Genomic DNA, 12,515 nt, shown 5'->3' on the forward strand with positions numbered 1-12,515 from the left:
CCAATCAGGGTTTGACACGTCATACATTCTGTCTGTCATCCCTCTTTCCTTGTATGAAGCTGGCCAGCTAGCTGCTCTGTAGCCGTTGTTAACCAGGTTTTTAACGGTTAAATGCTTTTATTCTGTAGCAGAAAATAAAAGGTAAGTGCCGTTGTATATATCAGATGTCTCAACAGACGACATAATGCCATTGCCGGTGGTCTGACTCGTATTTATCTCTCGCTAACACTACTTTTGTTTGACTTACAGTAGCAGTGAATCACTCACAGGCATTAGCTTGCTAGCCTAGCCATTCCCAAACAATTTGTAACTCAACTTATCGACATAAGTCATGGCAGCTGAAGTAAAAACGAAGTATCTTCTGAAACATTTAAGCTGACATGCAGAGTGGGAAACAGGAGCGTACTCTTAAACGCTCCCCGTGCCACATTAGCAGCATTAGCAGATAACTAATGAATTAAACACCTGTATGCCGTGATTTAATAAGAGCAAAGTCCCCTTCCACCCTCGTTTTAGAGCTTTGTCACTTTTACAAACGCAAACGTGAAGCTTTTAAAGTGTAAAATATAAGAGTAACGGTATTGCATGACTGACTGAGCAGTCAGCTCATTGCTGGAAATGACTGGCTTACTGATGTGTAATTAGACATTAGATGATGTTAAACCTGACATGTTTTGCCTTCAGATATCCATCATGGCTTCTCGGGCTGGTCCAAGAGCAGCGGGCACAGATGGCAGTGACTACCAGCACCGGGAGCGGGTCGCCTCTCACTACCAGATGAGGTTCATTTATTTGTCATTAAATGAGCAATAATCCCCAAATTCAACTCTTAAGGAATTATATTTATTTTATTTTTTTAATATTTTAACTTAAGTGCCCAAGTAATTAAACATTAGTAGTGTTTATCTGGAATCACTTTAGTTTTAATTTGTTTAAAAGCTGCTAAGTGTTAACTAGGGCCCTGTTAACTAAACTGATATAGATGACAGTATAAAAATGTATACCTCAGTTCATTCAAGGCTTTCTTTCATCAGTGTACAGTCCTGATCATTCAAATCAAATAATAAAACAAGCTTCACTGTTCTTAAGTATTAAACTACTAATTTGAAAAGCTAAAAAGAGCAGTACAGCTGTTCTAAAACCAGAATGTCAGTAGTATCTCATTTGGCGTCACAACTATCAGCTGGAGAGACTATTCTCAAGAGCTACTGAGAGAGATGCTACAGGAACATGTCAACATGTCCAGCATCTCATGGACTACTTACTGCAGCCAGTCTGTAAGGTAGTATATCTAATTAGGGTGGTGCCTCATCTAATTTGGTGATGTGCAGAAGCTCCAATGGGGACTCTGCTGCCTCCATTCCTGTTCAGCTCATACACGTCAAACTTTCAGGAAAAGTCCAGGTCATGCCTCGTACAGAGATACTGATGATTCTGCAGTGGTTGTATGTATTAGTGATCAACATTTAAAGGAAAAGTTACGCTGCACAACCTGTCTGACCTGGGACGGGATGTGGTCATTATCTCATCTCGTTTCACAAGTTATTATTTGTAAAACAACAAATATGACTTTGAGCACAATGTCGGTCAAGGTGATCATTGTAAGCTTGAATAAATTCTGAGTAATGCTGCAGGAGAAGTCGTGATTCTTTTGAATCATGGACCCACAGGCTTCTTGCAGTTGCGTAAGCTCATACTCCTTCTGGATGGACAAGCCAAAGCAAATACAGCCTTTTGAGAAGTACTGTTTCTGAGACATCAGAAGCATCGGCCTGCTTAAATAAGTATATAGTAATTTATATCTAAGAGATTCTTCTGAGTGAGTGATTTGTTGCTATGCAAAGGTTTCTGTATTTAGGAGACTTTGATCCACTAAATTTTGAGTCGTTTAAAATCTAACATCTGATTGGTCTTTCTTTTATTATTTCTTTTATGTTCACAGTGTTTCCTTGAAGTCTGAAATCCGTAAGCTCAACATTGTCCATCTGCTGATCTGGGTGTTGATGGCAGCTCAGGTAAGCATTCTTGTGCAGAAGCATGTTTTACGTTCTGTAAAAGTTGAATGTGTTTTCATTTCTTTCTCAGGTGACGGTAAGCCAGCTGAACCTGGTGTCCCACAAGGTGGTGGCCTCTCCATACCAGTGGGAGTACCCCTACTTACTGAGCATAATACCCACAGTCTTCAGCTTCTTGGCACTGCCCCGTAACAACATCAGCTACCTGGTCATCTCCATGATCAGCGCCGGGCTCTTTTGTGTGGCGCCACTGATCTACGGCAGCATGGAGATGTTCCCCGTGGCTCAGCAGCTCTATCGCCACGGCAAAGCATACCGTTTCATTTTCGGCTTCAGCGCCGTGTCAGTCATGTACCTGGTGATCGTCATCGCCGTGCAGGTTCACGGCTGGCAGATCTACTATAGTAAGAAGCTGCTGGACCAGTGGTTCACCACCACACAGGAGAAGAAGAAGAAATAAATTCAGCCGAAGCATGCTTAAACTCCAAGGTCAACTAGTTTGAAGGACAAAGAGGATCTTAGAGCCAAATTGCCAAGACTAAGAGACTTTATTGTTGTCCAGCTTGTTTTGTTTTTTTTTCTATATTTATATTTGACAGTGATTACATCATTGTTTGAAGAAAATCAGTCCTTGGACAGATTGTAACCACCACCTTCCCCTCTGTACATGATTTCTGACATTTCATCATTAACAGCAACAAATCCTAAAATGTTTTGTGTACTTCATTACTTTTAAGTACTGAGAAAACGCAAATCACATGCAGTAACATTAATAAAATGTTTAGAAAATTAGAAATTGTAGTAAAAATTCTGGAATTCGGCACCATATTAGTCAAATTTTCCTCCAGGTGACTTCGTCCATTTCTCCAAAATTGGAGTTGGAGGTTTTCCACAATGTGTTGGAGATGCACATAAGACATTAACAGGTGATTGCCCAAATTTAAATCATGCCTGTTTGATTTTTTAATATGTATATGAGGCAGAGTCCCAGAATTCTGTATCACCCCTCCTATTTACAACCATATAGTTGAAACTTAACTAAAAATGTAAAACAAGACAATTCACACATCACAATAGTTACCTTTACAATAACACACAGTCATGAAGACAAAAACAACACAGTGTAATTGCATAGTTAGAAAAAAGTTGGTTCAGTGATTTTTTTTTTCCCCACATTTTGCATATCATTATCAAAACATTACCTAGATATTTAGGATTAGAACTCTTACAAAGATTTAAGCTTAGAAAATTAAGTGTAGATTTGATGAGGGATGCACCAGTTGTTACATTTTGGCCCAATATGCCGGGGAAAAAAAGAAATCATTTGATACCTTTCAAAGTACTATCTCTTGATGAGATGGGTAAATATTTTCCACTGCATTAACAAAAGGATTTCACTTGGTGCTAAAATATTCAAAAATTTAAAAAAACAACCCCAAGATTCCTTTCCAAACTCTTAAAACCTGTAAAGAATAATCACACTGACCCTACTTGATAAAAGTAACAAAAATTTTACATAAGTACATTTTTTTTTTTTTGTAAGCATTACACCGTAATGAACAACTCGACATGTTTCACTGAAACAACCACCATCTGCCTTGTTTGGCAAATCATATTTATCATACTCAACTGTCTGACTGACAGTGTTCTTCAGCGTTATTTAAGCATTAACATGTTTTCCTTTCAGGATCTGCCGCACCTGCAGGAAAAAAATTAGATTTTGATTTCAGTCAGCAAACAGTGCCATCTGCAATTCCTCCAGCATGTATGTGAAGTGACACCCTTACCTTTTCCCCAGCAGGACCTTCAGGTACCAGCTGAGACGGCAGCTCATTTTCTAAGTTCCTAATCCCAGGATCGGCTCCCTTTCTCATAAGCAGCTTCACCGCTTCGGCTTGAGTTTTGTGATTGGTCAGAGAGCTGACGATGTGCAGCGCCGTGTTTCCACTGAACGTCTGAAAGGAGTGGAAAAGACACCACATGTTACTGTTTGTGTAGTTTTTATGGGCGCAGTTTGGAGCTGTGACAGCTGGGAAACTTTCTCTCTGGTTTCTTGTAAAAGGCAGCAATCCACCCTAAACATATTCTTTGTCATGAAACAGTAGGCATACCTTAACATTTACAATGGACAGCATTGTTGGCTGGTCAAGAAAAATCTTCAGCAGCTCCACATTTGCCTCCTCAGAAGCCATATGGAGAGAAGTCCGCCCACTTTTCAGATCCTGGAGAGATTAAAAATAAACCAAATGAAAACCAGACTGGAAATTTAGATCACTGTATCTTAAACCAAACCACAAGAGACGGGAAAACCCGAGCAGTTTGGTGTGGAGCAGGACCAAGCCAGCTAAATGTTCCCCTGAAGTGGTAATACTTACCTTTGTCCCACAGGAGGCGCCCATGTTCAGCAGAATCTTGATACATTCAAAGTACAAGCGCTTTCGCTGCCCCAGCTCCGCGGTCATGAATGTGCAGGGATTTTCCAGGTTCCTCAGATCCTTCACAACATTGTTGTGAGACAAGACGGCCAAATGAAGAGCAGTCAAACCTTCCAGACACAGAAACAAATTACAGAATTTAATCACAAAAAAGGCATTTAAGCATCCTAAAGTTTTCAGTCACACAAAAACACACTCACCATCGTAACTGAACATTTCTACATCGATCAGTTCCCCATTTCCTTTTAAGGCCTTCCAGATGCCCTGCGGAAATATGAGTGAGATTAAGAAAATATTCTTAATACAACTAGAAAAAAAAAGCATGACTGCAACACTAAATTCTATTCTGACAAAACGTTATTTGGCCTACATTTGTCACAGTTGCAGGGGAAGTGGATCAGAGTCCGGGTTTATTATTAATTTTGGCGCCATGTGATGAGACAAAGGTCTCTGGTACATTTGAGGAAGCAGGCAACGTGTTTCACATTAACTCTCAGCAATACGCATGTTATACATTAACAAGATGAGTTGTGTATCTCTGTTGTCTTAAGGGCTTGAGATGAAGGCCTCTTTTTTTATAGTCTTCAAGACAAGACTTAAAGACTTACTCAATTTCTTGTTTTAGAAGACCTGTCATCCAAGAGCCTTCTTCAGTTAAACCTTTAGTGGGTTTGTTATCATGCAGCCTTAACTCTTTACCCTCTAGAAACCTTACTAGGAGTAACCCTTGAATTTAATGATATATACTGAAGTGTCAGAACTCGTCAATAGGGGTACAGGGGAGGACGTCAAATATTGTCTTTATGGCAGAACTCTTGTTAACTCTTAACAATGAATGGGATGGGTCAGCAATTCTCAGGACACACTCTACGGTAGTAACCATACTAGGGGTTAAAAAATATGGGACTCCGATCATCTTTGAAAACTGAAGTATGTCTAGTTGCCAGTTTCAGCGCCTACAATGACCACTGGATTACTGACCTACACCGATATCTGTCTCCTGTTTAGGTTATGACATTTGATTAGTTCTTTGACACTAAACCCTCTGGTTTTGCTGCTCAGAATCAGAAAGTTCTGTTTCCCCTACTTGTAAGCACTCCATTGAGGAAAGCTGTCCCAATTCTGGCCCTGTGATGCTTAAACGTGGCAACACTGTCGTCATCTATGCGACTTGGTGTTGTGGTTTCAGTGAAAATCTTCAGACTTTATTATGAAAGCTGAATTATGTTTTACAAAAGAAATGAATCCTGCGTTTGGAGTTTAGCCAGCTTTCTCAATCCCCAGGTATCACCTAATGCCGTTTTCCATGGGCGTGGCTCATTTACTCACAAGGTGTCATTTGCCAGCAGAGCTTCACGCCCTGGATTGGGGCAATAGTGAGACAGGTGTGCCACTCCCATCTCGCTAGGAGATACGACAGTATCTGTTACTTTGTCCTACTGTTGTATCATGGGAATACTATACTCTGAACAATCACCCTTTTTTACATCTTAAACTTGTGTGTTTAAGCCTGTTGTTGCTATAGAAACAACCACAAATATTTTTCTTATTTTGCATCAACAAGAACACCAGATGCCGTTCTGATGCAATCCCAAAGGGATTAGTGCAGGGAATTTCGTTTGTTAGGTAAATGTCTACACTGTATAGCCACTTTGTATTTGATAGCAGCAATTAAAGTTTGAGAATTTTTAAAGCTAACTTAAAAATTTCGTGTTGATCCAAAGCAATGCTCTGAAAAGTTGCTAGACAGTATAATCTTACACTGCTTAGCAATGGAATGATTTAGATTAAATTAGTGAATATTTGAAGCCTAAAGAGGTCAACTTTAAGTTTATGCTTTAACTTTTAATCAGCATTTAATCTATATATACATATGCAGGTAGGTAGGTAAATACTGATAGTGATTTCTTACCCCCAGAGTGAGATAGTGGCCTTTCTCAGCACACACATGCAAAGGAGCACGGCCCCAGCAGTCTCTCGTGTTGACCTGAGCTCCATGAGCCATGAGGTCTTGGAGAATTAAGTACTGATTGGTGGTAGCCGCGATCTGGAGAGGGCTCTGTGGAAACACAGCTTACAGGTTAATGTGTCTTGATGTATGAAAACCACCATCAATCACAAGCCACTGAATGTCTTTACCTGCCCATTGTGTTCTTTAATGTCCAGAAAGCAAGTTCCAGCCATTTTTGCAGAGAGCACGTAAGCCAGAGCACGCAGACCTTTTGCTACTGCTATGTGAAGGAATCTGGTGGAAGGAGTAAAAAGGTCAGCTGCAGCAGAAATCCACAGAAATGCTGTTCATAGTGTTTGGGTCAGGCTTACTGTACATTTGTGTGATTTCTAATAATTATTCTGCACTTTTAGCCAAGTAGGCCTGTTAGAGCTATTTTCCATTTGCTCCTCAATGATTTCCACCTTTGTCTGCGTTTTTTTGGGTTTTTTTTGCTTAATTGTTTACCCTAAAAACAATAACTTTCACCTAGTGTTCGTGTGACTTCTCTACCTGTTTTCCAACCGCTCCAACCTGTTATCCATTACCTTTGCATATTATAACCATTTAATCATCTTTTTCCCAACCATTTGAATATTTTGATCCGTTTCAATTGTTTGCTTTTGTCTTTGTAAACTCTTCACCCAATATGTTTATCTAACTGTTTAAAAATCAATGATCCATTAGCTTATTTTCATATTTATGTCACTTTACCGGATAACTGTAGATATTGGAACCTTTTAGCTTTTAACCATTTAGCTATACATTTGCTGGGGGGGTGCTATTTAGCCTTCCACTGTTCTGTTACTTTAACCTGTTTCAGCTGATCAGCCTTGACTTTTAGTAGTTTCACCCATGTAGCTTTTTACTTTGACCTAGCTCTGTCTGCCCATACAATTGTATCTCTACTTTTTAGTTTACTATTTAATCTTCTCACCTAATTCTATGACACTGATCTTTATTCAACTAACCACTGGTCAGGGTAATGCTTTCGTTCATGTATACATACGTGTCACCATCTGAGTCCTGCATGGACAGCTGCTCTAGGGAAATTCCTTCAACTTTGCGTGCCTCCTGCTGTATTTGCCATTGAAACAAGGTCATCCTGCCTTCAGGAGACGGGGTCCTTTGTTCGTGCAGGGGTGGATACTCGAAGCTGTGCTGCATTTGTTGATTTACGAGAAACTCTTGTTTCATTGGAGCATTTTCAGGAGCAGCAGTTGGAAACAGGGTGGTGGTATTTTGACTGACAGGCACTGGAGGGCTTAACTGATGATGATTCACACCAGTGGGAGAAGTTTCGTATTTTGGAGACATGCGTTTATGCTCCAAATTGTAGTTGTCCTGTGAGCAGTTCTGTTAATACAAGAGGATCAATGTCAACTTTTACTAGGAATATTAATAACTGGCTTATTATGGGTTGTTATTATTCATAATAAACACACTCATTTGGGCTGCCTTTACATGCAGACTTTTCTCAACAACTTGTACTTGGCTCTGAATTTTGCCAATTCTTCCTCATACTGGAGGAACTCAAAGCACTGCCATAACTCAAGACTACACGCTCATGTGCACCTTTATAAAGAGTTCAGATGAAGCCTTCTATATGTTCTATTTTCTGTACTTTACTGGTCTACTTGCACTCAGGGCCATACCTGTAGATTTTTACGTTTCATCATTAGCATTTGCTTCACAGTTCTCACCGGTGGCGGCTTCACATCGATGAATGAGCACCCTGTAGTGAAATTAGAAGTTTTACTAGCCTGGACATGAAAGACACACTGTGTCTTTCACGCACTGTAAATATGTGCCACCGCATAAAGCATCAGGTATTTATTCTTCAGTGAAAAATAGGAAACAGTGCATGCAGTAAGGGGGTAAAGTTCATTTATCAATAAAAGCTCTCGGTTGATTAGGTAAGCATTTAGTCATGTGGTGTGCTTTAGGCCTGGCACACAAAGTCAACAGTGCGACTAATTTAACATTCCCAAGTCTGTCTGACTTCCTCGTTCTATGAATCTCGAAAAATAAAACAGGTGGAATAAGGTGTTTGGAGGCAAAACAATGTGTGAGGTTAGAGTTTCAGACTTTTTAGAGCAGTGAATGTGTTATCAGTTTACTGAAATTACACAAACTCACCTCTGAAACTCGAGCCGAAAGGAGAGGCCAGCAGAGTCTGGCCTCCTGAGATTTCAATCCCTCTAGAATCCAGCATGTTTACGGAGTCATTCACTGATTCTCAGCTAGCGTTCTCTGTCAGTTTTCTCTGCTGCTCCCTCCACACACACAACCTGGAGGGTAAACTGCCTATTACTATAAATTTTATGAAAAACAAACAGCAGGTGTGTGATAGTGAAACATGTACAGGTGGCTCACCTTTCTGCTTGTTAACGCAGGATCAGAAACAAGGAACAACTGCAGCACAAAATGCCCCGCAACTGGTTTCCTCCTACACAGGGTTACTGAGGTGTGTCTGTTAAGCATTTCAAAATAAAGGTTTTACTTTATGCATAACTGCAAAACATTTATTCCAACTAAAGCCACCTAAATTCTACTAGTTTATGTTTGCAGCTCAAGGTGAAAGTCGAAATTAAAACACTGAAAACAAATTTATATGCAAATAAAGTACATTAAAGTATTAAAGTAAGAAAAAAGGCTCTAAAAGCAGTTGGATTTAAGCCTATTTAGAAACATAAAAGATTAGCGGCGATCAGTTTATATGCAAATGAACTTTACAGTTTGAATACATAAGCAAACTTATGAACAATGCTGCCTTTTAACACCACTCAGTCCCAAACGCAGTGCAAATTTAAACTAAGTACTCTTCAATTAAAGCAGATTATTATTAAATATGTCCTGTTACTACATTAAACAGAAAACTTCCTCTTAGGTTCCAGAGGCTTACCTGTCAAGTTCTGCGCATCTGCAGGATGAAGACCTGTGTTTTGTTACTGAACACCTGCATATAACTGAAAGCTCAAGCTCTGGATGACTTTAATTTGTTGTTGGAGCAAACCACTCCCCTGTAACAGCCATCGTTTGTTGGGATTTCCCCTCTGGGAGAGGGAGACAGGTTGTGCTAGAATTTAAAAAAACAGATCCTGCGTGGGTGTTATGAAATGCGTGATAAGGCAGAATGGGATGGCAGAAGGACGTCCTTATTCTGAAACAAAGAACAGACAGACAGATTTTTACTACAAATTTCTGCTCAGCTTTTTAATACATATTTTTAAAAATCTGCCTTTTTGTTGGTTCTTTGCCTGCTTCGACTACACTTGATTTGATCCACTTCAAATTTGGCAGGTTTGAAGTGGATGAGATGACTTGTTTAGATGAGCATTTGTCATATTTGTCATACATATAGCATTTGAGTTTTTGAATGTTTCCCATGTGGTGACTGTGCTCTGCTCCACTCTGTGTGGAGAGTATACCTCACTTCTACGTTTAACCATCACCGACAGGTACTGAACTTACCCAAAATGAGTCCTTTAATCCCGAAACCAACTCAAACATGCCTTTGAAGGAATGTGGAAAAAATGAGAGCCTACCAAAAAAATGTGACCTATGTCTGCACTTGTAGGTTTTATTGTTTTTACTAGGCTAGGTTGCTGAGGTACGCAGGCTGGAAGAATTGTGTAAGGCTCATTTGTTGATTAATGTTGTCAAAACAGCATGTCTTGAATGACCCAGGCCCCGTAAAAGGTGTTTCACTTCCTGGTCAGTCTGTGCAAGTTGTTATTCGCTTTAAATCTGGAAACATATATTGATTCCATTTACAAGAAAGCTAATCAGAGATCAGGGTGTTAAGAGGCTTTGGCGTTAGCCACAATGTTTTTGGAAAGAGTTTGTTAGCTTGATTGAAAGTGTCCTTATATCCAATATCTCAATGTGGTAATCAGGGGCAAACTGAACAGGGTTGTAAGAACTGGAGGGAAAAAAAATGATGAAGCTGTATCATCAGGCTGTCTTAAGGAAAAGCCCGGTCTGTTGTTGCTGTCCGTTAATTAATGCCCTTAGGACAACATGATTGCATGCCTCTAGCTAGCAAAAAGGTGTAGGAAGGGATCGTTTGTGCCAAGAACAATTATTAAGCTGAGTAAGAAGATGCTGTGATGTATTTCTATAGTTGTATTGAAGTTATATATATATATATATATATATATACATACATATACATATATATATATATATACACACACACACATATATATATATACATATACACACACACACACACACACACATATACATATATATATATATATATGTATATATATACATACATACATACAGTGGGGCAAAAAAGTATTTAGTCAGCCACCAATTGTGCAAGTTCCCCCACTTAAAATGATGACAGAGGTCAGTAATTTGCACCGGAGGTACACTTCAACTGTGAGAGACAGAATGTGAAAAAAAAATCCATGAATTCACATGGTAGGATTTGTAAAGAATTTATTCGTAAATTAGGGTGGAAAATAAGTATTTGGTCACCTCAAACAAGGAAAATCTCTGGCTCTCACAGACCTGTAACGTCTTCTGTAAGAAGCTTTTCTGTCCTCCACTCGTTACCTGTATGAATGGCACCTGTTTGAACTCATCATCTGTATAAAAGACACCTGTCCACAGCATCAAACAGTCAGACCTCCAAACTCCGTCATGGCCAAGACCAAAGAGCTTTCGAAGGACACCAGGAAAAGTATTGTAGACCTGCACCAGACTGGGAAGAGTGAATCTACAATAGGCAAGCAGCTTGGTGTGAAAAAATCAACTGTGGGAGCAATCATCAGAAAATGGAAGACATACAAGACCACTGATAATCTCCCTCGATCTGGGGCTCCACGCAAGATCTCATCCCATGGGGTCAAAATGATCATGAGAACGGTGAGCAAAGATCCCAGAACCACACGGGGGGACCTGGTGAATGACCTGCAGAGAGCTGGGACCAAAGTAACAAAGGTCACCATCAGTAACACACTACAACGGCAGGGAATCAAATCCCGCAGTGCCAGACGAATTGGAGCTACAGATAGCCAACACAAGCTTTGCACGTAACTGCAGCATTATTCTTATTACGGAGACGTGGCTTCACCCGCTGATTCCCGACGCTGCAGTCGAGTTAGCAGGCCGCACGCTACACCGGCATGACAGAAACAGCAACTCAGGTAAAAGCAGAGGAGGGGGGCTATGTGTCTACGTGCATAACGAGTGGTGTTGTAACAGCAGGATCATTCACACACACTGTTCTCCTGATTTGGAGGTTCTGGCAGTCTCGTGCAGACCTTTTTACATCCCGAGGGAGTTTACAGTAGTTATTGTGATAGCTGTTTATATACCGCCGGATGCTAACGTTAGCACGGCTCTCAGCCTCTTGCTCAACACCATAAACAAACAACAGCTTGCCCACCCCGATGGGGTTTTTATTGTCGCCGGCGACTTTAACAAAGCGTGCCTAAAGACTGTGCTTCCTAAATTTGTCCAGTTTGTGGACTTTGCTACGAGAGGAGAACACACTTTGGACCATGTCTATTCAAACATCAGGCATGCTTTCAGAGCGACACCCCTCCCCCACCTGGCTGGATCTGACCACCTCTGCATGTCCCTCACCCCCACCTACACCCCCCTGCTGAGAAAAACAAAGCCCCAGACAAAGACAATAAAAACCTGGCCTGAAGGAGCCCTTTCTCAACTGCAGGACTGCTTCTCAACAACTGTATGGGATTTATTCTCCAGCCACAACCTCCAGGAGTACACGGACACTGTACTCTCGTACATCAGGAACTGTGTTGACAATGTCACCGTCAACAAAAGGGTCAGGGTGTTTCCAAATCAAAAACCCTGGATGAATAGCGAAGTGCAATCCCTCCTAAAAAGCCGCAACACTGCCTTCAAGTCAGGGGACAGGGCTGCGTATAGGGCGGCCAGGGCAGACCTGAGTAGAGGCATCAGGAAAGCTAAGGTTGCCTATAGGAGGAGGATTGAAGATCACTTTGCTGACAACGACCCCAGAAAAATGTGGCAGGGGATCAATCACATTACCAACTACAGAAGCAATAACCAGGCAACATCTAGGACTGA

The 12,515-nt window shown here is 40.7% G+C and overlaps 3 protein-coding genes and 1 long non-coding RNA gene across 6 annotated transcripts in view; 2 read left to right on the forward strand and 2 right to left on the reverse strand.

Moving 5' to 3' along the window:
* jagn1b (jagunal homolog 1b) lies at nucleotides 1-2,725 on the forward strand. 2 transcript variants are annotated; one of them, XM_080297726.1, is made up of 4 exons: nucleotides 1-141; nucleotides 685-782; nucleotides 1,943-2,015; nucleotides 2,059-2,725. In XM_080297726.1, the coding sequence occupies exons 2-4, from the start codon at nucleotides 694-696 to the stop codon at nucleotides 2,473-2,475; spliced, it is 579 nt and encodes a 192-aa protein (XP_080153852.1). In that variant the 5' UTR covers nucleotides 1-141; nucleotides 685-693; the 3' UTR covers nucleotides 2,476-2,725. The 2 variants fall into 2 exon arrangements, with proteins under 2 accessions (XP_080153852.1, XP_026013433.1); XM_026157648.2 differs by having other exon boundaries at nucleotides 2,086-2,725.
* Nucleotides 2,545-9,486, reverse strand: nfkbiz (nuclear factor of kappa light polypeptide gene enhancer in B-cells inhibitor, zeta). 2 transcript variants are annotated; one of them, XM_026157646.2, is made up of 12 exons: nucleotides 9,346-9,486; nucleotides 8,817-8,913; nucleotides 8,580-8,731; nucleotides 8,096-8,175; nucleotides 7,450-7,796; nucleotides 6,590-6,695; nucleotides 6,363-6,509; nucleotides 4,651-4,714; nucleotides 4,391-4,560; nucleotides 4,127-4,237; nucleotides 3,803-3,970; nucleotides 2,545-3,714 (listed from the first exon to the last, which is right to left on the reverse strand). In XM_026157646.2, the coding sequence occupies exons 3-12, from the start codon at nucleotides 8,653-8,655 to the stop codon at nucleotides 3,676-3,678; spliced, it is 1,308 nt and encodes a 435-aa protein (XP_026013431.2). In that variant the 5' UTR covers nucleotides 8,656-8,731; nucleotides 8,817-8,913; nucleotides 9,346-9,486; the 3' UTR covers nucleotides 2,545-3,675. The 2 variants fall into 2 exon arrangements, with proteins under 2 accessions (XP_026013431.2, XP_080153851.1); XM_080297725.1 differs by lacking the exons at nucleotides 8,096-8,175; nucleotides 8,817-8,913; nucleotides 9,346-9,486 and having other exon boundaries at nucleotides 8,580-8,706.
* The window catches only part of LOC113015604 (glycerol kinase), a 26,866-nt gene continuing 23,824 nt past the window's right edge, over nucleotides 9,474-12,515 (reverse strand). The window contains exon 20 of the mRNA XM_080297723.1: nucleotides 9,474-9,603. Coding sequence (XP_080153849.1) covers nucleotides 9,599-9,603 — 5 coding nt within the window. The 3' untranslated portion in view covers nucleotides 9,474-9,598. The remainder of the gene's footprint in view (nucleotides 9,604-12,515) is intronic.
* Nucleotides 11,400-12,515, forward strand: part of LOC145424424 (uncharacterized) — a 3,600-nt gene continuing 2,484 nt past the window's right edge. Inside the window, exon 1 of the long non-coding RNA XR_013905500.1 lies at nucleotides 11,400-11,602. This is a non-coding gene — a long non-coding RNA (uncharacterized LOC145424424). The remainder of the gene's footprint in view (nucleotides 11,603-12,515) is intronic.

Source organism: Astatotilapia calliptera, chromosome 23, assembly GCF_964374335.1.
Source record: "Astatotilapia calliptera chromosome 23, fAstCal68.1, whole genome shotgun sequence".
In the NCBI taxonomy this organism is placed as follows: domain Eukaryota; kingdom Metazoa; phylum Chordata; class Actinopteri; order Cichliformes; family Cichlidae; genus Astatotilapia; species Astatotilapia calliptera.